Here is a 23,534-nt window from a genome sequence, read left to right as displayed (position 1 = left end):
GTACAGGGGGGAGATGGTTAGAGGCTGTGGACATGGTACAGGGGTTGTCAGAGGCTGTGGACATGGTACAGGGGGAGATGGTTAGAGGCTGTGGACATGGTACAGGGGGGAGATGGTTAGAGGCTGCGGGTATGGTACAGGGGGGGAGACCTCTGAGGCTGCGGACATGGTACAGGGGGGGAGATGTCTTGAGGCTGCGGACATGGTACAAGGGGAGATGGTTAGAGGCTGCGGACATGGTACAGGGGGGAGATGTCTGAGGCTGCTGACATGGTACAGGGGGGGGGGGGGGAGATATCTTGAGGCTGCGGACATGGTACAGGGGGGAGATGTCTGAGGCTGCGGAAATGGTAAAGGGGGGAGATGTCTGAGGCTGCGGACATGGTACAGGGGGGAGATGTCTGAGGCTGCGGACATGGTACAGGGGGGAGATGTCTGAGGCTGCGGACATGGTACAGGGGGGAGATGTCTGAGGCTGCGGACATGGTACGGGGGGAGATGTCTGAGGCTGCGGACATGGTACAGGGGGGAGATGTCTTGAGGCTGCGGACATGGTACAGGGGGGAGATATCTGAGGTTGCGGGCATGGTACAGGGGGGAGATATCTGAGGTTGCGGGCATGGTACAGGGGGGGAGATGTCTGAGGTTGCGGGCATGGTACAGGGGGGGCATGTCTTGAGGCTACGGACATGGTACAGGGGGGAGATGTCTGAGCCTGCGGGCATGGTACAGGGGGGAGATGGTCAGAGGCTGTGGACATGGTACAGGGGGAGGTGGTCAGAGGCTGTGGAAGGGTCTTACCTGGCCGTGATGAGAGGCACGCGCCACTGCTGGGCCACTGCAGTTCTTTACTTTAGATTTAAAAATGGCGCCCCGCCAGCGCCATTACGTCACTGCTGACAGAGAGGAGGTGGGACCGATTACTTGCCGAGAGGAGACAGGACGGAGATGAGGCAGGGCGGAGGCGGGACTAAGTGCTTAGCTGGGAGGAGGCGGGGCAGAAGCGGGACTAAGTGCTTAGCTGGGAGGAGGCGGGACTGAGAGAAGACATCCTCGGGTCTGACAGAGAGGAGGCGGGACCGATTACTTGCCGAGAGGAGACAGGACGGAGAGGAGGCGGGGCGAACTGCTTAGCTGGGAGGAGGCATGACGGAGGTCGAGCATAATTGTAATAATGCAGAGCTGGCTGATTAAATTTTTTCTCTACCTCCGTTCCGTCTCCTCCCAGCTAAGCAATCCGTCCCGCCTCCTCTCAGACCCGAGGATGTCTTCTCTCTGTCCCGCCTCCTCTCAGCTAAGGAGCCGATTTCCTGCACTCGCAAAAAAAAAAGCAGAGAGCGGCCGTTTTGATCATAGGTTAGGCAGCCTCGGCGGGCCGGGTTCCGGACCCTGGCGGGCCATATGCGGCCCGCGGGCCGTAGTTTGAGGACCCCTGATGTAAAGTATTGAGTGTACAGCTTGTATAACAATGTCAATTTGCTGTCCACTCAAAATAACTCAACACACAGCCATTAATGTCTAACCTGCTTGTTGGATTTTGATCCAAGTTCTACACACAAAGAACGGGCTGGATTTTTTTTTTTTTTTATGTCAAGCCATAGCATTAGGTGTTTAGGAGACTGGAAGTGAGATTTCGTTTTTGTTGTAGCCTTCTCTAACACTGCTTCTGGGTCCTCTTCATCCCTCTCTATGTCTAGCTCTTCTAGAGCAGGCATATTGGCATTCAGCCCAAATAGAGATGGTGGGGATGGAAAAGGAGCCATGCACTTTTGGGCTTAGGACAGTGATGGTGGTAATAAAGCAGTTGGCTACCCAAGAAATGGTGACATAATTGCAGAAAAATCTGCCTTAGTCAGGTAGGCTGCATGTTGTGTGCATAAGATAGAGCTAGAATGGATACAGAGACCAGTTTTAAAATAGGATCCCGCTCCTGATGCAAGGGAAGCACTGTCACTCTGGGCAGTTTGAGTGTTCTGCAGGCCTTCGGCAGAGCGAATGTTTGGCTGAGCTTTTTCTCACGGTTCCTTGCATATCATTTCTGTCATTGCTATCAGTAAGGGTATTTCCCTGTGGGGTACTCATGAAGTAGGATGTGGAAATTGTGACATAATTGAAGAAAAGTTTATCTTATTCAGTTGAATTCCAAGGGGTATGAATACTTTTTCAAGGCACTGTACATATGGAGATGAATAATAGCAAAAGGTGCTGCACTGCTAATTAATACAAAAACGGTGTTAAAATAAGCATTTAAACAAAGTTCATTCTTTATTCCACATTCCACTGTGCACTCTAGAAACATTTTACAGATCTAGAGTGCACTGCTCCTTCATTACATGTGATCGGATGTGCGGTGCGAATTCAGCCATACACTATGTATGGCTGAAATTCGCACTGCACCCGCACAAAAGACGCACAGGACTCTTTTTTCCAGCCGCATCAGGATCGGATCGCACAGTGGTTCACACTTGTGCGATCCGATCCTGTGCAAACTGTCAGATCGCACTGCGAAGTGCGATCAAACTGGGGGTGTCGTTAACATTTCATTGACACCCCCTGCGTATCGCATATGGCAGTGTGAACTGTCAGATGTGCGTTTGCGATGCAGGAACAGGCTGCGGATTCGCAGCCTTCCCGCATCGCACAGGTGTGAACCGGGACTTAGTGTTTTCTCCATAATATGAGATATGTGAACATACATAATATCAGTACATAAGTGTCACGGAGTACACAAACATAACATTTTTTGTAGTATGAAACCACAGTTCATCAACACATTACTTATTTAGTGCTCACAAAGTCCCACACCACCTGGTATATATAGGTGCTCCTAAAAGTAAGACACATGTGCCACCTCTGTGCTCTCCAAACTCTCACCTTCATTCATAGCAAACTGTACCTAGTTGTAATCATCCATTTACAATGTAGATTTATAGGTGATCCAGAGCCTCCTGTCTACTAGAGACTTTCCTGATGCTGTATACAACTGGGCTAAGTGTGGAAGCACATTCTAGGTGTTTGCAGCAGCATCTTCATCCAAACAGCATTATTTACACAGAACCACTGGTAGCACAGGACTTAACACTCTTTTAATTCTCTGGCATATTACATATGTAAATATTCAGAAAGAGCCTTACTTTGTAAGGATTTGCTGGTTCCCAATGCACCCAGTCATAGGCCACTTTTTTCTCTTCCTGACACACATATTTTGCCCACGGTGAGATACGGTAAATAACCTCTCCTGATTTGGTCTTGATTACTATCTGCAAAAAATGAAATAAAAAAACAAATTTAAATCTGTGGGATCAACATTTTGAGTATACATGTTCATTTAGGCGGTATTAAACCCAGAAGTAAACATTTATTATACTGCAGCTTACCAAGACCTAGACGTGGTGGCTAGATTATTTTTTTTTTTTTCTTCATTTCTTTCCTTTATTTTAATCTGGTGATCCAGCCATTAAGTCTGTTGTTTTTCAACATAACAGGTTATACTGCAAATGTATCAGTTGAACTGTAGAGAAAAACCATTTACCACTGACAGGGGTGCTAATCCTTCTCCTGTCAGAGACATTTTTCCATTTTTTTTGCACACATTTAAAATAATTTTAGCCCTGAAGATTGCATAAATTCCCCAAAACATTATATATTTTTTTTCAGGTCGCACTGCATTCGATTCTTGCCTGTGTGGCTGGGGAAAATGATATGGGGACCCAGAAGTGACCTTTCATTCATCACTTTCAAGTCAGCAAGAAAAGAGAGAAGGGGAGGAGAGCAGACACAGGTCCACTTAGCTCCCTCCCCTCTACCTGGCGGCACCCACCATGCTGGTCCTGGGTGAGTCATGCAGAGCTGAATGTACGAGGGAGGCAGCCATTATCAGGGGTGTTTGGAAGCGATCAGGTGGCTTTCCCAGCCGCCTGATCACATCCATCTGACAGCTGGCAGTCTGTTTGTCAGATACAGCCACCAGGAGTATGTGTAACTCCCCCACTGCAGTCAGGTCCATATACCATACAGACCTAGCAGAAAAAAGTTTAAATCTTTGTCGAAAAAGAAAAAGTTTCTGTAACTGCTTGTGTATATGCAGTATGACCTGAAGTTTGGCTTCAATTTGTTAGTGTATCTAAATCTGCTAGTATGCTTAATACTTTCGACAATGCTGGAGTCCAAAGGTGTCCCTGTGTTCCTTCATCCAGAGTAGGGGTACTCTCATACCAGAGGTGTGGCCAGATCACCAGGTAAAAATATTGGGGGGGAAAAGCCAAAAAATAAAAAAAAGAAGCTAAGCTGCAATATAATAGGATTTTTGTACTTCCCTTAAAATCCATTTCTCTAAATTTATTGACGGACACAGTGCTTCATATTCAGAACCATAGGGTTATATTGCCCCCTACAGGAGTAGGACACTAGGCAGAAAAACAACTTGCCTACACCTATGGACAGTCCTAGCTGGTATACAACCCCCTCTCTGCTAGAATTTTGTGAAACTGTGCACAGACGATCAAGTGGCCGCTTTGCAAACCTGTGCCAATCATGCCTGATGATAGAAGGCCCAAAAAGCACTAAGCCCCCAAGTAGAGTGTGCCGTTAATGGGAAAGGAGGCACTCGACCCTTGACAGAATAGGCCTGAATCACTGTCTATCAGCCTATGGGCAGTCCTAGCTGGTATACATCCCCCTCTCTGCTATAGGCCTTCAGTTTAGTAGCAAGCAGTATCAGAAGTTACAAAACTCCGTAGAGGGGTGGGTGCTGCATCCGTCAAACTCAGAGAAATGGATTTTACGGTAAGTACAAAAATCTTATTTTCCCTTCCATTCATTGACGGACACAGCGTTCCATATTCAGAACCATAGGGATGTCCCCAAGCAGTGCCAAAAACATAAGAGGTGGGACAAAATGGCTAAACACAAGAAGCCAACCAGGTAACAGGAGCTCAACAAAAAAAACAACTGGGGCCCAACCTGAACAATACACCCCCAAAGAGGAAACAGACCCTCTAAACAGCAGCCTGCAAAACCGTGCGGCCAAAAGAAGCCTGCGCAGAAGCCAAAACATCCACTTTGTAGAATTTAGTGAAGGTGTGCAAAGACTATCAGGTGGCTGCTTTGCAAACCTGCTGATGGCTGATGATGGAAGGCCCAAGAAGCACTAAGCGCCCAAGTAGAGTTCGCTGTTACAGGGAAAGGAGGAGCCCGACCCTTGAAGGAATAGGCCTGAATCACCGTCTGTCTAAAACATCTGGAAATGGTCGCAGAAGAAGCGAACAGTCCTTTTCTTGGCCCGTCCGTGATCACAAAAAAGCGAGTCTGACCTCCGAAAAGACTCGGTGGCTGCCAGATACTCCCAAATCGCCTGAACCACATCCAGGGTATGTAACTCAAATTCCTTGGGATGAGCAGGCCTGGGACACAAACAAGGCAACACAATGTCTTCATTCAAATGGAAGTCAGAGACAACCTTAGGTAGGAACAATGGGTGCAGACGAAGAATCATCGGAGGGTGATCCCCCTGAGAAGACCCGCAGTCCCTGAGTCCTCAAACGTAGGGGAGTCTCTGTCGGTGAACACAGTACGAGTGAGATACGCTTACACACGAGTGCGGTGGTGGGATGTCATATTGAACCGATCATCTGCACTACAGTATTGCCTGTTAAGACTGGTGCGTTCTATTTTTTAATAAAGTAGCCTTTTAAACAAAACGTTACTTGCACCATGGATTGTTGTTTCTTAACATTTTACACTTTTTGTTCCACCCTGGTGATTGAAGCCACCGCCGTGACATTAACTGACTGAATCCGAACCAGGAACCCCCCAGAGCCGATCCGTCCAGTGATCCAGGCTCAACCGAATCACCTGAAGTTCCAAGACATTAATCGGTAGTCTGGATTTTTCCAGCGGCCAACAACCCTGAGCAGAGCTTAGCCCCAGGACACCTCCCCACCCGGACAGACTGGCATCCGTCGTGACCACTGTCCAATACAAATGGAGAAAAAACTTGCCCTGCCAAAGAGTCGGAGAATGAAGCCACCAGACTGACTCATCAGAATCTGATTGTCCAAAGACTTTGGACACTTGTCACATTTCACCAGGATCTCCCTCTGAAAGGACCTCGTATGAAACTCTGCAAACGGCAATGCCTCAAAGACAGACACCATCAGGGCCAGCAAAGGCATGCAAATCTGGAGGGAGGACCACCAGAGCTGAATCAAAAGTCAGACCCAGGTAATCCAATTTCATGGACAGGATCAGGGCAGACTTCTGGTAGTTCTGAAGCTAACTGAACTCCTTCAAGGCCTTGACAGTGATCTCCACATCGTCTGTCAATGCAGATGAGGACGCCACTCGCAAGAGGAGGTCGTCCAAGTAGCCCAGCACAATAATCCCCCGCTGACGTAGCAATGCTAAAACCGGGGCCAGCAACGTCATGAAGACCCGAGGAGGGGAGGCGAGACCAAAGGGTAACGCCACAAACTGATAGTGCTCCTCTCCCACAGCAAAGCTTTGATGTCAATAGAGGGTAGGAAATCCTCCTGATGTAGGGATGCCACCACGGTGCAAATGGGACTTCATTCTAAATTTCTGTACTTGCACAAAAGAGTTTAGGGCCTTGAGGTCCAGAATCAGATGAACCTTGTCCTTCTTTGGGACCGTAAACAGGTTTAAATAAAAACCAAGGAGGTCCACTCACCCAGAAACTAGCAAAGACGTCGCCCCACCCCAGGCATGAGTGGGGACGCACCTTCATGCTGAAGGAGCCTTGTCCGCAGGTCTAGAGAAACCAGGGCCACTTGGAACCTCCCAGGGAGGGCTTGAAAACTTTTTGTGTGCCAAGAAAGAAGGGCCGTGTCTGCAACACTTTTTACCCTTCCCAGACTGCAGAAGAAAATTACTCCCCCCCTCCCCGTGAGACTCTTAATAATGTCATCCAGGGTAGCCCCAAACAGGAGATCGCCTTGAAAGGGCAAATCCGTTAGAGCTTTGTTAGAGGTTTGGTCCGCAGCCACAACACATGCCTAAGCACAACTGCCGAAACAGAGAGCTTAGAAATCAAGGGAGTCCTGTCCAGAGAAGCATCACAGACAAATTTGCAGCCCCTGGATCAACTTGTCCACCAACTCAACAAAGGCAGGGGGAATCTGCTCACCCCCCCCCCCCCTAAACCCCAGAGCAATGGCCAGGACTGGCTGTTACGCCAAACCAGCAATAGTAAACCGCTTTAAAATAGCTAAGCTTTGCTTTTCTACTAGCCGGATCTTTAAAGGCTGGGGATTCCTCTACCAGAATTATGGTTGCCTTATTTAATTTGGAGACATATTTAATTTGGAGACAGGGCAGTCCACCACTGGTAGGACAGTCCACTTCTTCAGAAGTGACTCTGCAAAGGGGTACCTCACAGCAAAGCATTTAGGAACCACAAAGGGACATTTTGGGCACTTCCAATCTTTGTTGACAAACCTGTCAAAATAGAAGGGATAAGGAAAAACTTTTGCTCTGCAAGGCAGCTTGTGAGCACCAAAAGGAACGGCCAACTCCACAGCTGCCTCAGCTGCATCCTACAGCTTCAAAGTCTCCCACACAGATGTAGCCAGTGTATCACCCAGTGCCTTTTCGTTCACGGCTGCAATTAGGGAGGAATCATCCTCAAAATCTGACAGATCAGAGAGCGTGGCTACAAGCCCCGCAGGATGGGCCACGTCCACGGTGACAGGGCCAGATTCAGGATCTGACTAACGTGTCTTGCACCGCAAGGGGACACATCTAACCTACAGGGACCACCAAAACAGGGACCCTGGGGGGAAGGAGGGGAAGCCACAGTTCCGACCATCCCAGGGGGGTGCCTTTGTCCATCCCCCCACCGCATCCAGGAGGAGAGGGACGGGACATCATAATCACCAAACCCACAGAAAACAGGCGGGCACCACTCCAATCAGAACCCCTCACCACCGACCTCAAAAGACATTTAACTCACAGGCCAGAACCTGTCCAGCGGGCCTATGTCACAGCCGACCCAGCGTGGAGCTCTGGTTTGCATGCGCTTGATGGCCAGACTGGGGGGACCACTGGATTCAGCTATCCAGACCATCATCCAGCCTGGCAGTTAATTGTAGATCTCACAGCAAAAAACACCAGGAGAAAAAATGCCATTTAAAGAGTAAGAAAATGCCAGAACCAAAGATCCCAGCAAGGTGCTAGCTAGTTACTCCTGAGTAGGCATCACAAAACTGAAGGACTATAGCAGAGAGGGGGATGTATACCAGCTAGGACTGCCCATAGGCATAGCAAAGTATTTTCTTTCTGCCTAGTGTCCTACTTCTGTAGGGGGAGATATAACTATATGGTTCTGAATATGGAGTGCTGTGTCTGTCAATGAACGAAAGAGAAAATACATTTTTGGTTTTGGGTTTAATACCACATTAGGTTTCTTGATAAAGCCATTTATTTTAATCCTGGTATTTCTACGGCACATACACATAGTGCTGTACTTTGGATAATACTGGTAAATGGTACCAATTACATCAGTGACTCCTCCAGAAGAACATACAGTATACTCTGTTTTGTCTAAGAGAACCATAGATATATCTGTATCTTTTAGACTAGAAATGGTAAAAAAACACAATTCCTCCAGTTGATGATTTAGAAGGGCAGTTGCGAAGTTAAAAAATAAGATAACACACCAGTAAAAAGAAAACACCACCAATAAAAGAAAATATATATATAAAAAAAAAAAAAAAAACCCCTCAAACACCGGGACACAAATTTCATTCAGATGGTGATAATGGGCTCAATTTACTAAAGCTGTCCCTCCAGACATTACCCCTAGACACATTGAGCCTACTAATCAGTTTCATAGCAAGCAGTACAGGAAGACAACCAACCCCAAAATAGAGGGGCGGGGGCTGCGTCTGTCAGAGGACTCAGAGAAAATAATTTAACGGTAAGTTCTTACAAAAATTCTATTTTCTTCTACGTCCTCTAACAGACGCAGCCCTTTCAAGTTTCATCACGACTGGGATGTCCCAAAGCAGTGCAGGTGTGAGGGGTGGGAAAAGATGCAACCAACAGAAAAGGGCAACATGTTAACAAGGCCAGAAAAAAAACGTAGCCAACAGGGCAACAAAAGCTCACCAACAGGAGCTAACCACAGAACAAAATTTCACCCCCAGAAGAGAAAAGCAGGTCTCTTCCACAAACCGCAGCGCTCAAAACTTTGCAGCCAAAGGAAGCATCCGAGGATGCCATCACGTCAATCTTGTAGAATTTTGTAAAAAAGTGTGCACAGACGACCAGGTCGGCGCTTTACACACCTGAGCCACAGAAGCCTGATGCAGAAAAACTCGAGAGGCATCTGACCCTCAAGGGAATAGGTCTGAACAATAGTCTGTCTGATCCATCTAGAAAAGGTGGCAGCAGAGGCAGCCAAACCCTTCCGAGGTCCCTCAGGGAGGACAAACAGGGAATCAGACTTCCTAAAGGATTCCGTGGCCGACAGGTTAATCCGGATTGCCCGAACCACATCCAATGAATGCAAGACAAATACCTTGGGATGCTTGGGCTGTGCACAAAGCGAAGGCAAAACAACATCTTCATTGAGGTGGAAGCAAAGAAAAAATAAAAAACTGAGACCGGAGTCCCAGCAGGGCTAGGTCCTACTCCTGAGCTAGGCAGCAAGACACTGATTAGTAAGCTCAATGTGTCTAGGGGTAATGTCTGGAGGGGCAGCCCCTAAAGGTGTGTCTAGTGAAAGTTTTTTGATGAAGTTTCACTACCTAGCCTGCTCCTGCAGAGGGCGCCATTACCCAATCATGATGAAACTTGGAAGGGCTGCATTTTTCAGAGGACGTAAGAAAAATGTCAATTCGCAATTTGTTTACACGGTATTTACATCAAAAAGCAAAAATGTTTGGTAAATACCATAAAAAACAGTATTAAAGTCAATTATCTAAAGGAAATAAATAAATGCATGTGTTAACCACTTAAGCCCCGGAGGATTTGGCTGCTCAAAGACCAGGGCCTATTTTGCGATTCGGCACTGCGTGACTGTAACGGACAATTGCGCGGCCGTGCGACGCTGTACCCAAATAAAATTGACGTCCTTTTTTTCCCACAAACAGAGCTTTCTTTTAGTGGTATTTGATCGCCTGTGCGATTTTTAGTTTTTGCACTATAAACAAAAAAAGAGCGACAATTTTGAAAAAATAACAATATTTTTCACATTTTTTTATATGAAATTCCCCAAAAAAAATGTAAAAATCAAAATGTTTTAACATTTTAGGCCAATTTTTTTTCTGCTACATATTTTTGGTAAAAAAAATTAGCAATAAGCGTATTTTGATTGGTGTGCGCAAAAGTATTGCGTTTACTAACTACGGGAAAGATTTATGTAATTTTTATTGTTTTTTTTTTTTAACTAGTAATGGCGGCGATGTGCGATTTTTTTTGCGGAACTGCGACATTGCAGCAGACAGATCGGACCCTTGACTGACATTTTTGGGGGTACCAGTGACATTACTACAGTAATCAGTGCTATACATATGCACTGTTACTGTAAACATGACACTGGCAGGGAAGAGGTTAACTTTATTGGTGATCAGTGGGTTAAATGTATCCCTAGGGGCGTGATTCTAACTGTGGGGGGGCGTGGCTTGTGATATAACCACAGAGACATACGATCCTACATAGCAGTTTGCATCAGCCATCTGCCTTTCTCCCTCTCCAGCGGGAGATTGCAAGTGACCGGCGGACATCGAAGCCGCCGGTCACTTGCGCGGGGATGTCAGGGAACGAGCGGGGGCGCGCGCTTGCCCTCTAGAGGCTCGTGGGCGAGTGACGTACCGATACGTCACTTTGCCCAGCAGCGGCTGCCTGCCGCAGTGTATCTGCGGTTGGCGGCCGTTATGTGGTTAAATAAGTAGTGGTACAGGCATGTGAATTTTAAGGAATTTTTGATCTTTATGCTGGTTAAGTAGCCAGCACCCACTGCGTCCTTAACCACCCTGACTCATTTGCTGTTAGCAGGATTCCCCAAAGACAGCAGAAGGTAAACAAAAGAAAAACTGGTATTCATTTTTTTTTTTTTTTAAACAGCTTGGATTCCCCAATCCATGCCAGGCCATTTGAGTCTGGTATGGATTTTGGGTGGAGCCTCATGGTTAAAAAAAAAAAAAAAAAAAGTGTGTCACCTCCCCAAAATACATATCAGACCCTTATCCGAGCATGAAGCCCAGCAGGATAGGAATGGGGGGGAGGAGGGAGCAACCCCCCCCCCCCTGCCGACACACATGGGATGTGCTGGGTCAATGATGTCACAAGGGGGAAGGATCACCCAGTGTCATAATCGAGTGACCACACTCCTTAGTTTATTTAACAGTGAAGAAGCGGAGCTGTCAATTGACAGGAGGCAAGCGTCTGAAGACCTTTTTTTTTTTTTTTTATATGGGTTGGCGTGCGACCAACATCATGGTTTTTGCTGGTTTACTTCAGGGGACATTTATTTTGTATTGTCCTTTTTTTTTTAAATAAAGGACTTATCAAAAATTAGCTCCTGTATCTTTATTCACTTTGGCCATTTTTTTCTGGTGAATGAGTAGTACCCCCACATTCATTCAGATGGGGAGAAGGGATCTGGGGGCTCCCTTGTTAAAGAGGGCTCCTAGATTCCAATGAGTTACCCCTTGCACCCCCCACATCCACGGTGTTGTGGAGAGGAGGCCTTGGTCTTCATCAACATGGGGGGTATGGAGTCACGGTTATTAAGGATGCGGCGATTGCCGGTGTTAAAAATACCCCAAATTTTCACTAGTAAAAAAAAAACGCATCAATTCAAGAAAAAGTACATCAAAGAAAGGAGCTCCACAAGGATTTTTTTTAGGGGCGGAGCCGGCAGCCAGAGCAGATGGATGTGTGACACCGCCGCTCTGAACGGGTGACCAGCAGCCATACACAGCAACCATCCAGCTCCTAGAACCGGCCAGTAGTACTGCCTGCAAGAGGGGGAACCTGATGGCGACCATGGGGAAGAGAAAGGAGAGAGAAAAACCGAAGAAATTGATGGAGTTCTTCTCCCCAGCTCCAGGCCGCATTGCCCAAGATGGCGCCAGTACCAGGTCCCACGCTGCTGCCAGTGCCCAGCCTGTATCCACCATCCCCGATGATGGTGAGTCAAGCAGCGCATGTCATCCGCTGCCATCCTCCCCATTTAACAGCCCAGCTAAACAAAAACGGAGGCTAACGGGTGACAGGGATGACAAGGATAATAATGACAATACACACAATGTGGGGGAGGAAATAGAGGAAACAGCTTCTTATGGCCAGCAACTAGATGCATTCCCCACCACAGGCCAGACCATCACGGATGCCACAATGAAAGACATGTTACTGACATTAAGGGGAGCTCTGCAACAGGATATGTCCTCATTTATGCGCTCCACAAACAGAGAATTAGCTGCACTGGGGGACAGAGCAGATTATGGGGAGCATAAAATGGAGGAATTCACTGAGGCACACAACGATCTGGTTGATGCTCATTTTGAGCTGGAGGAGGAAATCAAAACTGCTCAGGCAAAAAGTAGCGGATCTTGAGGATAGGTCCCGCAGAAGCAACATCAAGTTCAGGGGAATCCCAGAGTCAGTGATACCAGTGGACTTGTCCTCAATCCTGCAACAGTTAATGCTTAAAACTATACCCTCGCTCACGCCAACTGACCTTCTTATTGATAGAGCCCACCGACTGCCAAAACCGCCTCATATCCCAGATGCAGTCCCAAAAGAGCTTATCGCCAGGATTCAATTCTATCAGATAAAAGACCAACTAAGAGGTACTTTAGACAACACCCTGCGCTCCCGGATTCCTATGCTAGCATCTCCTTGTACACTGACCTTTCACAGGCAACATTGGCAGCCCGACACAACTTGGTCCCTATAACGAAAATTCTTAGGAATCATAAAGTCCTGTACAAATGGGGATCCCCAGCTAAACTTAATGTGACTGTCAACAAAGTCTCCCACTCAATTTCCTGACTTGCTAAAGGATTAGAGCTCCTCAGGAAATGGGGTTTCTTACCACAAGGAGAGGATCCGCGGCCTCCCCTGGGCCTGGAGGGTGATATACCCACTCCACTAAAGCGGGCAAATGAGAAACTACTCCTTCTGTCCCGCTGTACACTGACATACTACAGGCAGTAAACACTTTAGCCACCTTCTCAACTTTTATCTACCACTCCGAACCAATACTCCGGCCGGAGTACAACCCACCCGTTGTGCAGTTCACCTGACTTTGATATCCTCAGTGAACAAATGCGAGGTTGCTCGCATCCTTGTTGGAACGTTTTGTTTTTCCGGGTGATCTTTGTGCGAGTTTGCATGACCAAAGTTCTGGGCGCTCACCTGGGCCCAACCTTGTTGATCCACTGTTTGATGATGATAGAGTTGTTTTCCCTATATTCCCTTCTTACCACCAGGCGGCGCACTTGCATCTTCTACCATCGCTATGTTCATTAGATGGATGTCCTTCAACGTTAGAGGTTTGAACAGCCCAATTATGCGGAGGAATCTCTGGAAGACTGCACTGGAGAACAAAAGTGATGTTGTATGTATCCAGGAGACTCATTTTGCAGGTACTAAGGCTCCTACATGCACACACCCTAAATTCCCACATATCTTTACAGCCAAAAATACTACCAAAAAGAATGGAGTCCTGATTGCTGTGAAAAACTCAGTGACTTTTAAATTGCTTAGCAAATCCGTGGATGTTCATGGGAGATTGCTGAGATCAACAACACCCTATACACTATAGTGAATATATACGCACCTAACAAGCAACCCTTGAAGTTTCTCAGAAAAACTGTTTGTTGGGCTAAAAACCAGACTAAGGGTAATTTGTTGATATGTGGAGACTTCAATGCAGTGATGAATGCTGATTTGAATTGCTCCTCAGTGGGCCCGGAGACGCAGGCCAAGCTTTGGTCCCCTGTGTGTTGAAGAGGGACTGTATGACCCCTGGAGGTGTCTCCGTACCACTGAACGGGACTACTCTTACTTCTCTACGATACATAGAAGTTATTCCAGAATTGATCTATTGCTAACTGACAAGTATTTATTACAAAAAGTCTTTGGAGCGAACATCAACTGCATCACGTGGTCGGACCACACTCCCATCACTATTGATGTTGTGGATGGTTCAAAAACAATGCACTCTCCGATATGGCGCAATAACACCTATATTCTAGCACACCCAGAGTATAGCAAGGAACTAAAAGGCAAGATTGAGGAATACTTTGACCTCAATGTTACTTACACAACCTCTCCCTCTGTAATCTGGTGCGCTCATAAGGCAGTAGCTAGGGGTTTACTGATACAGCAGACTGCTAGGGATCGGAAAAAGGACTGCACATATCACCCAACTCCAGACAAAAATCACTGCACTCGAACGTCAACATAAAACACATGGACAGACACCCCCTACCCTCTTGACAGTCCTCACAGACCAACGTAATGAACTAAAGAAAACTCTTTTGGAAGACTACGATACATATTTAAAAAGATAGAGTTTCCTGGTATTCGCAAAGCAATAGGGCAAGTAAACTACTAGCCTCTCAACTGCTGTGCTAGGACCAATATACCCCTAATTAAACACGACCACACGGGCGAGATTTTTAAAAACCCCAAGGATATAGCTAATGTATTCAAAGAATTTTATAGCTCTCTGTATAATTTAAAAGAGTCCCCCTCCACATACAACCCGACTGAGACAGACATTGACGCATTTCTTCATAAGCTCAATCTACCCTCCCTAGATGCGGATACCCTCCAAAGACTGAATAACCCCATAACTACAGAGGAAATAGCCGAGGTGATCAAATCCCTTCCTCTACATAAGTCCCCGGGGATAGAAGGATTCTCGGCAAAATATTATAAATCAATGGCCCCCATTTTAACCCCCACATTTTGCTATGCTTTTCAATGTAGCCTCCACAACAGGTTTGTTCCCGAAGGTAATGCTTCAAGCTATAGTGGTCAAACCAAAACCAGGGAAAGATGCGGACGCCCCTCAAAACTTTAGGCCCATATCCCTTCTAAATGTCGATCTGAAAATCTATGCAAAAGTATTGGCCAATAGACTGCTACATATCACCCCCTACCTTCTAGGCCTGGACCAAGTAGGATTTGTCAAATGCAGACAGGCCTCTGACGGTACAAGACGTATTAGCAACCTTTTAAAATTTGTGGAAGATAAGCACGCCCCCTCAATTTTCCTGGCCCTAGATGCTGAAAAAGCCTTTGATAGGGTCCACTGGGGGTATCTATCAAAGGCTCTTTCTAAATATGGCTTCAGCGGCTTTATACATTCAGCGTTTAATGGCCTTATTTACCAACCCCTCAGCGAGAGTCTTTACATCCAGGCTGCTCTCTGACTCCTTCGAACTTTCTAATGGAACTTGCCAAGGATGCCCGCTATCACCAATAATTGTCTCCCTGGCAATTGACCCCCTTGCAGAGGCCATCAGATCCAATGTTAGCATAAAGGGAATTCAAATTGGCTACACAGAACATAAAATAGGACTCTTTGCTGATGACATTATTATGACGTTGACTGACCTGAAAACATCCCTGCCCGAAGTACAGGTGCTCCTCCAGTAAATTTGGTTGTATATCCTATTATAAGGTCAATACTAGTAAATGCTTTGCCCTTCTGATATCCTTACCCAAGGAAGACGTGGTTAACCTCAAGACCAAATTTCCATGCAACTGGGAAGCTCCATCGATTACCTACCTTGGTATCCAGCTCTCCTCTCCAGTCTCTAACCTATATAAGTGCAATATGCTTCCGCTTCTTGATCACATCGTTGATGAGTTCTCCCAGATTAGGAAAATCCATCTTTCCTGGGAGAATTGCTGCCTATACAATGCTGGTCCTTCCGAAGCTCCTGTATTATTTCAGGACCCTCCAGATTCCCATTCCACAAGCATTCTTGATAAACTAGCTTCCAAGTTGAGAAATTTTATTTGGGATGGGAAGACACCCAGAATAGCAATCTCCACTCTATACAAATCTAAGCAAATGGGTGGTATAGGCCTCCGCATTGCACAGGCCTATTACTATGCGGCCATTCTGACTCAGGTACGGTACTGGTTTGTCGCTCAGGAAGATAACCTCTGGAACCAAATAGAATGTCAGGTCACCCCAGGCCATAACTTACCGGCACTAGCATTTGCAGCCAGTATACTCCACAATATAGCGGTTCCTAATTATCCGACCATACAAGCCACACTCGAGGCTTGGACCCTCATCAATAGAAAACATTTTGAAGAAGAGGAGTGCATGAAGCTCCTTACCCCTCTAACGACCTATGACCTTTTAATACCAGGCGTCTCAACCAAACATTGAAGGCATAGAGGCTTTCATTTCTCTAGGGAGGCCATACGTCCTTTGACCATGTTGGACACACTTACCATGTACCAACTAAGAGCGTTTGAGAAACGACACAATACCTCACTCCCACCAATTCCGAAAAAACTCTGGAACTTCCTTCTGGCTAAATCGAATCCTCATACCAGAGGAATCTCGCTTTGCTATGAGTATTACAACTACCAACAGCCGTTTCGTAAATCCCCTACTATCCTTAAATGGGAAAGAGAGTTACAACACTCTTTCTCCACATCACAGTGGCTGGCAGCATTTAGGGTTAATTGTAAGTCATCAGCATGTGTGGAGCACTGGGACAACTCTCAAAAACGACTACATAGGCATTATATGACTCCTAAAAGGCTACATACTATAGATAACAAATGTTCTCCACTATGCTGGCGTGACTGTTAAGAAATAGGTAACCTGCTCAATGTGTTCTGGCATTGCCCAAAAATACAACCATTGTGGTCAGAAGTTTTTACATGGATGTCCGATTTACTAGGTGTAACATGTGTGCCCTCGCTGGCCCTGGCATTACTGAGCCTAGGTTTGGAAGACTATTCACCCTGCTTACGGAAGGTGATGGCACACATTCTTTTTGCCACCAGGATAGCCATTGCAGCTAACTGGCGATCTACAGTCCTGCCCAACTTAGTAGTCATCAAACATAGAGTAAACATACAATATGAAATGGAAAAGATTTTAGCTTACAAAGATAGGAAAGCTGACACCTTCCATAAATACTGGCAGATATGGATAGACCAGACCTCCTAATGTTGTAACTTTCGAATAATAGATGAGTTCATTTATTGAAAATATATTCTTATTGAAGCTGCTATTTTATACCAATACTTACTCAGCCCAGTGGTAAGCCCTCAACCCCCCCTCCCGTCCCTTTATCCACTCTACCTCTCCTTTATTCAAGCATTTTTGCTCAGAGTGGGGGCAGAGGTACAGGTCGCGGTGACACCTGTATACTCCGGTTGAAACGGTTGGTGTCTGGCCTCTCACAGTTTGCACCCAATCGGAGTGAGGGCTCAGTCAAATCCAAAAGAAGGGTGATCCCCTATCTCTGAGTGAAAGTTTGTAATTTATGGTAGCTCAAGACTATGTGCACATTATCTATGTTTCTTTAACCACTTGCCGACCGCCGCAAGTACATATACTGCGGCGGTCAGCCCCTCACAGGCAGAGTGACGTATCGGTACGTCACTAGCCTGGGAGGGTCTGGGGAGCGAGCGCGCGCCGCCGGCGGCGCGCTCCCGCTCCCGCGCGGTCACGCACCCCCCCGCGTGTGACCGGCGGACCCGATGTCCGTCGGTCACTCTGCGATCGTCGGGGGAGAGGGAGAAAGGCAGGCAGCTTGTGTAAACAAGCTGCCTGTCAGTTCTCCTTGTGTAGAGACACTGATCATACGGTTCTACTATGTAGAACCGTTGATCAGTGTAACTACACCTCAAGCCACAGCCAATCACAGTTAGAATCACGCCCCTAGGGACACACACAGCCCCTCCCTCTCAAATAAAGTTAACCCCTTCACTGCCAGTGTAATTTTACAGTAACAGTGCATATATGTAGCACTGATTACTGTAGAAATGTCACTGGTAACCCCAAAAGTGTCAAAAATGTCAGTCAAGGGTCCGATCTGTCCGCCGCAATGTCGCAGTACCGCACAAAAAAAATCGCAGATCGCCGTCATTACGCCTTAAAAAAAAAACAACAAAAATTACAAAAATCTTTCCCTTTGTTAGTAAACGCGATAACTTTTGCGCAAACCAATCAAAATACGCTTTTTGCGATTTTTTTTACCAAACATATGTAGCATAAAACAAATTGGCTGAAAATGTTAAAAAATTTTGATTTTTACTTTTTTTTGGGGGGAATTTCATATAAAAAATGTGAAAAGTATTGTTATTTTTGCAAAATTGACGCTCTTTTTTTGTTTATAGCGCGTGATCAAAAAATCGCACAGGTGATCAAATACCACCAAAAGAAAGCTCTGTTTGTGGGAAAAAAAGGACGTCAAATTCGTTTAGGTACAGCGTCGCACGACCGCGCAATTGTCCGTTAAAGTCACGCAGTGCCGAATCGCAAAATACCCCTGGTCTTTTAGCAGCCAAATCCTCCGGGGCTTAAGTGGTTAAACTTAACAGTTATAAGACTTTAGCCCTGAATCTATCTACAGTTAATTGTTATAAAAATGTACAATGTAACCATTTTGTCATCTGAATTATTTCATACTGGTTTGTATTGTATCTTGTTTTCATATATCTTGAATAAAAAATGTATTTACAAAAAAAAAAAACATTTGTGCTGTGTTCAAAGCACTGTTAATAACAAAATACTTAACCTAGCTTGCCTTGTACACGTTATTCTTAAAATAGGCCTTCATGTGAAAATGAAAAAAATGTCAACAATATTTTTAAATAAATCTAAAACTGACACATAATATAAAATGTTTGTATTTTTCTTGTGTAGCTTTACAGTTGTTCTTAATTTTGCCCAGACTGTAGGAATATTTAAACCCCAAACAGGTATGGCTCTGTTCAAATGAGTGAGTTTCACTGTGGTCTGATAACAATAGGGGGAGCGTCTTAATGACAGCTCCTCTAATGTAAAGGTATGATTTGTACGCAAGTAAAAATGCATTTTCTTTCATTACATTTCATTACAGTTTTCTTTTTATTGAGTTTAACATTTTTCTTTTTTGTGATATTTACTGATGCAATACTGTCTATCCACTATATTCGCATTTACTGATATAGCACACCATAAAGTTTGCAAAGGATGGTTGGCAAGTATTTGTTGCATTCAATGACAATCCACGTTGTGTGAAGGTGAATCATAGCCCGGAGCTTCCTATAATCAGGTCTGCAGGTTTAGTTTCAGTACCGCTAGATACAGTATGTAAAAAAGTTGCTTTAGATTTAAAGTGTGCCAGTCTATCTGCTGCCTGGAGCAGCCACTTTTATCAGTCTATCACGTTAGAACTCAAGATAAATGCACTGGTCAGCAGAGATTTATGACGTTCGGTCGCAGCCTCAAAAACAATCTCAGGGAGTAATAGCGGCATGCTGAAATACAAGAAAGCAGCAAGTGGTGGGGAAAAATTAAACATTACAGAATATTTTAATCAAAGACTTGATTAGAACTATATTCCATCTATGAAGTTATCTATTATATTTTCATTGTAATAAGAAAAAAAATCACAAGCAAAAATTTTAATAGTTAAAAAAAAAAAAAAAAAAAAAATATTGTTTTGGTAGCTCCTGCCTCCCTTCCTGAATCGTAAGCTTCTGATTCTACTTTATTCTAAGGGAATGGAACAACCATAATTACTGGCTGGACATCCATCCCTACAAAGCTGTTTCTCTTCGCAGGTGTCACAGCCACCCCTTCAGGACTTCATTGTGTATAATTTGATGGGGGGAATTTACCAAAACTGAAGCAGCTGTGCATGGCAACCAATTAGCTTCTGTCTTTCATTTGAGTCCCTATTCACATAGGGGCGATTTGACATGTCAAATCGCATGCCAAAATCGCCACCTATTGCCGGCACTGGCACTGTCCGAATTGGTGCGACACTTACTTGGCGGCGTCGCACTGATTCCCAAAAGTAGTTCCTGCACTTCTTTTGATAACTTTGGGGTGATTTTATTAGACATCTGTACATGAACCCACACAAGTGTCCCCGAACTTGCACTGATATACCGGTTTGAAATCATGCAAGTTCATCTGATTTTAACCCAGCCTTTAGTGTGAACCTACCCTTTAACCACTTTACCACCGGAGGATTTTGCTGTCTTACGTCTAGGCCACTTTTTGCGATTCGGCACTGTGCGACTTTAACTGACAATTGCACGGTCGTGCGACGCCGTACCCAAACTAAATTTACGTCCTTTTTTTCCCACAAACAGAGATTTATTTTGGTGGTATTTGATCACCTGTGCGATTTTTCTTTTTTGCGCTATAAACAAAAAAATAGCGTAAATTTTGAAAAAATAACAATATTTTTCACATTTTTTTATATGAAATTCCCCCCCAAAAAAATGTAAAAATCAATTTTTTTTTTAATTTTTAGCCAATTTGTTTTCTGCTACCTATGTTTGGTAAAAAAAAAAGCGTATATTGATTGGTTTGCGCAAAAGTTATTGCGTTTACTAACTAAGGGAAAGATTTATGTCATTTTTGGTGTTTTTTTTTTTTTTAACGAGTAATGGCGGCGATCTGCGATTTTTTTTGCGGGACTGCGACATTTCGGCGGACAGATTGGACCCCTGACTGACATTTTTGACACTTTTGGGGGTACCAGTGACATTACTACAGTAATCAGTGCTATAAATATGCACCGTTACTGTAAAAATGACACTGGCAGGGAAGAGGTTAATTTTTATTGGTGATCAAGGGGTTAATGTATGCCTGGCGCTTACTGACGTGTGTGGGGGGAGGGGACTATGTGACAAGGACAGATCGCAGGTTCAGCTATGCTGAACCCTGCAATCTGACCCTGCCTGTCACTTAGGAGATCCGCCCGCTTGTGTTTACAAAAGCAGGCGGATCTCCACACTCGATTCCCCGACGATCGGGGAAGAGCAGCGGCGATAGCCGCTGCTCCTCCCCTGGCCCGACTCCCGCTGTGACTGAATACAGCGGGAGCAAGCCTCCGGCAGCGCTCACACACCGCCGAGAGAGGGGAATGTCTGTTGACGTACTACTACGTCGCCAGACGTTATCGAGCCACTTTGCCGCAGTACAGCTCTAGTGAGCAGTGCGGAAGTGGTTAAAGCTTAACTGACAAATCTAAAGATAGGTGCTGACTGATTGCCATGCACAGCTGCTCTGGTTTTGATGAATTCCCCTCAGTATATGGAAGGCTGAGGGCCTGTCCACATTGCAGGAGCAAAGGTAAGCACCAGTAATCCATGCAATGAAGAATAAAGCAAGTACACCTCCCTTACTCCATTTAGACTTTCTAAACAAAGATTACTGTCCTTTAGTGGAAAAATTGGTGCCTTATTATTGGTGTCAGTGGAAGAAATGGTGCTTCATTATTGGTGTCAGTGGGAGTAATAGTGCTCCATCATTGGTGTCAGTGGAAGGAATGGTGCCTCATCGTTGGTGTCAGTTGGAGGAATAGTGCCAATATCAGTGGGAGGAATTGTTTCCCCGAGAGCCAGATAAAAGCAAGCAAAGGGCCACATCAGGCCCCCCAGGCTGCAGTTTGGAGACCACTGCTGTAGACTAAAACGCATTAGAGCCTTAAGCCGACCATAGACGGTGCCTGCTGAACCAGCAGAGATTCGAGCCATGTAAGGCAAGGCTAAATGTACCCAAGTTGATTGATCAAGTCACAGGGAAAGGAGGAACCCGACCCTTGATAGAATAGGCCTGAATACCATCTGTATGATCCACCTGGAAATGGTAGCAGAAGAAGCAGACAGCCCCTTCCTTGGTCCATCCGTAATCTCAAAGAAAAAGTCTGACCTCCAAAAGGACTCAGTGACAGCCAGATCCACCTGAATCGCTCAAACCACATCCAGGGTATGCTAAGCAAACTCCTTGAGATGAGAAGGCCTGGGACACAAGAAGTAAGGCAACACAATGTCCTCATTCAAATGGAAATCAGAGACAACTTTAGGTAGGAATGACTGACATGGACGGAGAACCACCTTATCTTTGTGGACCACCAAATAGGGAGTACGACAAGATAAAGCCACCATTTCTGACACCCTGTGAGCAGAAGTGATAGACATCAAAAAGGCCACCTTCTGGGACAAATTAAGCAAGAGAATCGCCCAAATATTCTCAAATGGAGGCTTCTGGAGAACTAAGGTAAAGTCCGACGGTGGCAAAGGAGACCGTACAGGTGGAGATATGTGTCGAACCTCTTGAATGACGGTAAGAACCAAGAATATGTGACAGACATTTATAAAACATGATAAAATGTAGCACCCTTGACGCGTTTCGCGAAAATGTAGTTTGCTTCCTCAGAAATAGGTGTTTATCATGTCTCTACAAAGTAAAAAAAGTATTATAAATAATGTAGGTGTGCATATATGGAGTGTCGAATAAAAGACAAAGCAATCATCAAGACTCCATACTCACTGAATCAGTTTCAAAGTGCAGACACTGAAAACAATGGTCCATTGGGAAGTCTGACCTGGGAGCCGTAGGGGGTGGGGGGGGCTCCAGTGGACACAGGGGTCACAGGAAGAGCAGGACTAGTGATGAAGTGATATGTGTCCATAAACCTACATTTGGGTTAAAGAACCCAGAGAGCCAATCAGTGATATAATATATAAAAAAAAAAAATAATGTATATATGTATATATGAATTAAAATTAATCCAAAGAACATAGGTGATCCTGATGGCATGGGAAAATTTAGGTAGTGTATGTCAATTGTGGGGGGGGGACACTGATACCCACAACCAAGTGCTGTCTCATGTGGGTGAAAAACACGAGTGAATGCCCAAAAGCTAGGTGACCAGAAATGGTGTGGGACAGTGAGGTCCTGCTCTCTTGGCGGGATCCCCGGGTCAACATCAAGGGCACCCCCTAACGCCATGTATGCTGCCGAGGAGGTGTGCGGTCGCACCCCGAGCGCGGGAAAACATGGCGCCAATGTGTGTCGAAGCCCCCCCCCCCCCCCCTGCGTCAGAGAACCTGAGCACAGCAGGGGGGAGGCGGGGCACGAGGCAAATTGCGGCTCCCGGAGACAGAAAACCATCCGGACCAACACAAGATCAGTGACTGTTAACAATTGATGAAAAGATGAAAGTAATATAATATTACCAGCATGGGTCTATAACATATATGGGTACAATAGTGTAACATCCAAGAGGATGTAAGGGGGATGGTGATGCAGATCACTAAAAGGGCACAGGTGTCTAACACCTAAGTTAAGTACATGAAACAGGGGGTGTGATCTGGATCTCCTATCTGAGTAGTGTGCCTCCATCCCAAAATTGCATACAAACAAAGAAAAGAGATTGCCCAGGGGACTTTAAATGAGGCTACACACTCGTAAAAGATCTATGTAGTATGCCATATAATTAAAATGTTTCAGTGTTTCCCCCCCAACCCCCTCCCCCTAATTGGCATACACTACCTAAATTTTCCCATGCCAT

The 23,534-nt window shown here is 45.5% G+C and overlaps 1 protein-coding gene across 1 annotated transcript in view; it reads right to left on the bottom strand.

Annotated features, from left to right (window-relative positions):
* The window catches only part of GBE1 (1,4-alpha-glucan branching enzyme 1), a 506,395-nt gene that overhangs the window by 268,202 nt on the left and 214,659 nt on the right, over window positions 1-23,534 (bottom strand). Inside the window, exon 5 of the mRNA XM_082244860.1 lies at window positions 3,135-3,260. Coding sequence (XP_082100986.1) covers window positions 3,135-3,260 — 126 coding nt within the window. The remainder of the gene's footprint in view (window positions 1-3,134; window positions 3,261-23,534) is intronic.

The sequence above is a fragment of the Pelophylax lessonae genome (genome assembly GCF_965119305.1).
Source record: "Pelophylax lessonae genome assembly, chromosome: 2".
NCBI classification, from domain to species: domain Eukaryota; kingdom Metazoa; phylum Chordata; class Amphibia; order Anura; family Ranidae; genus Pelophylax; species Pelophylax lessonae.
This window is presented reverse-complemented; position numbering and strand designations above follow the sequence as displayed.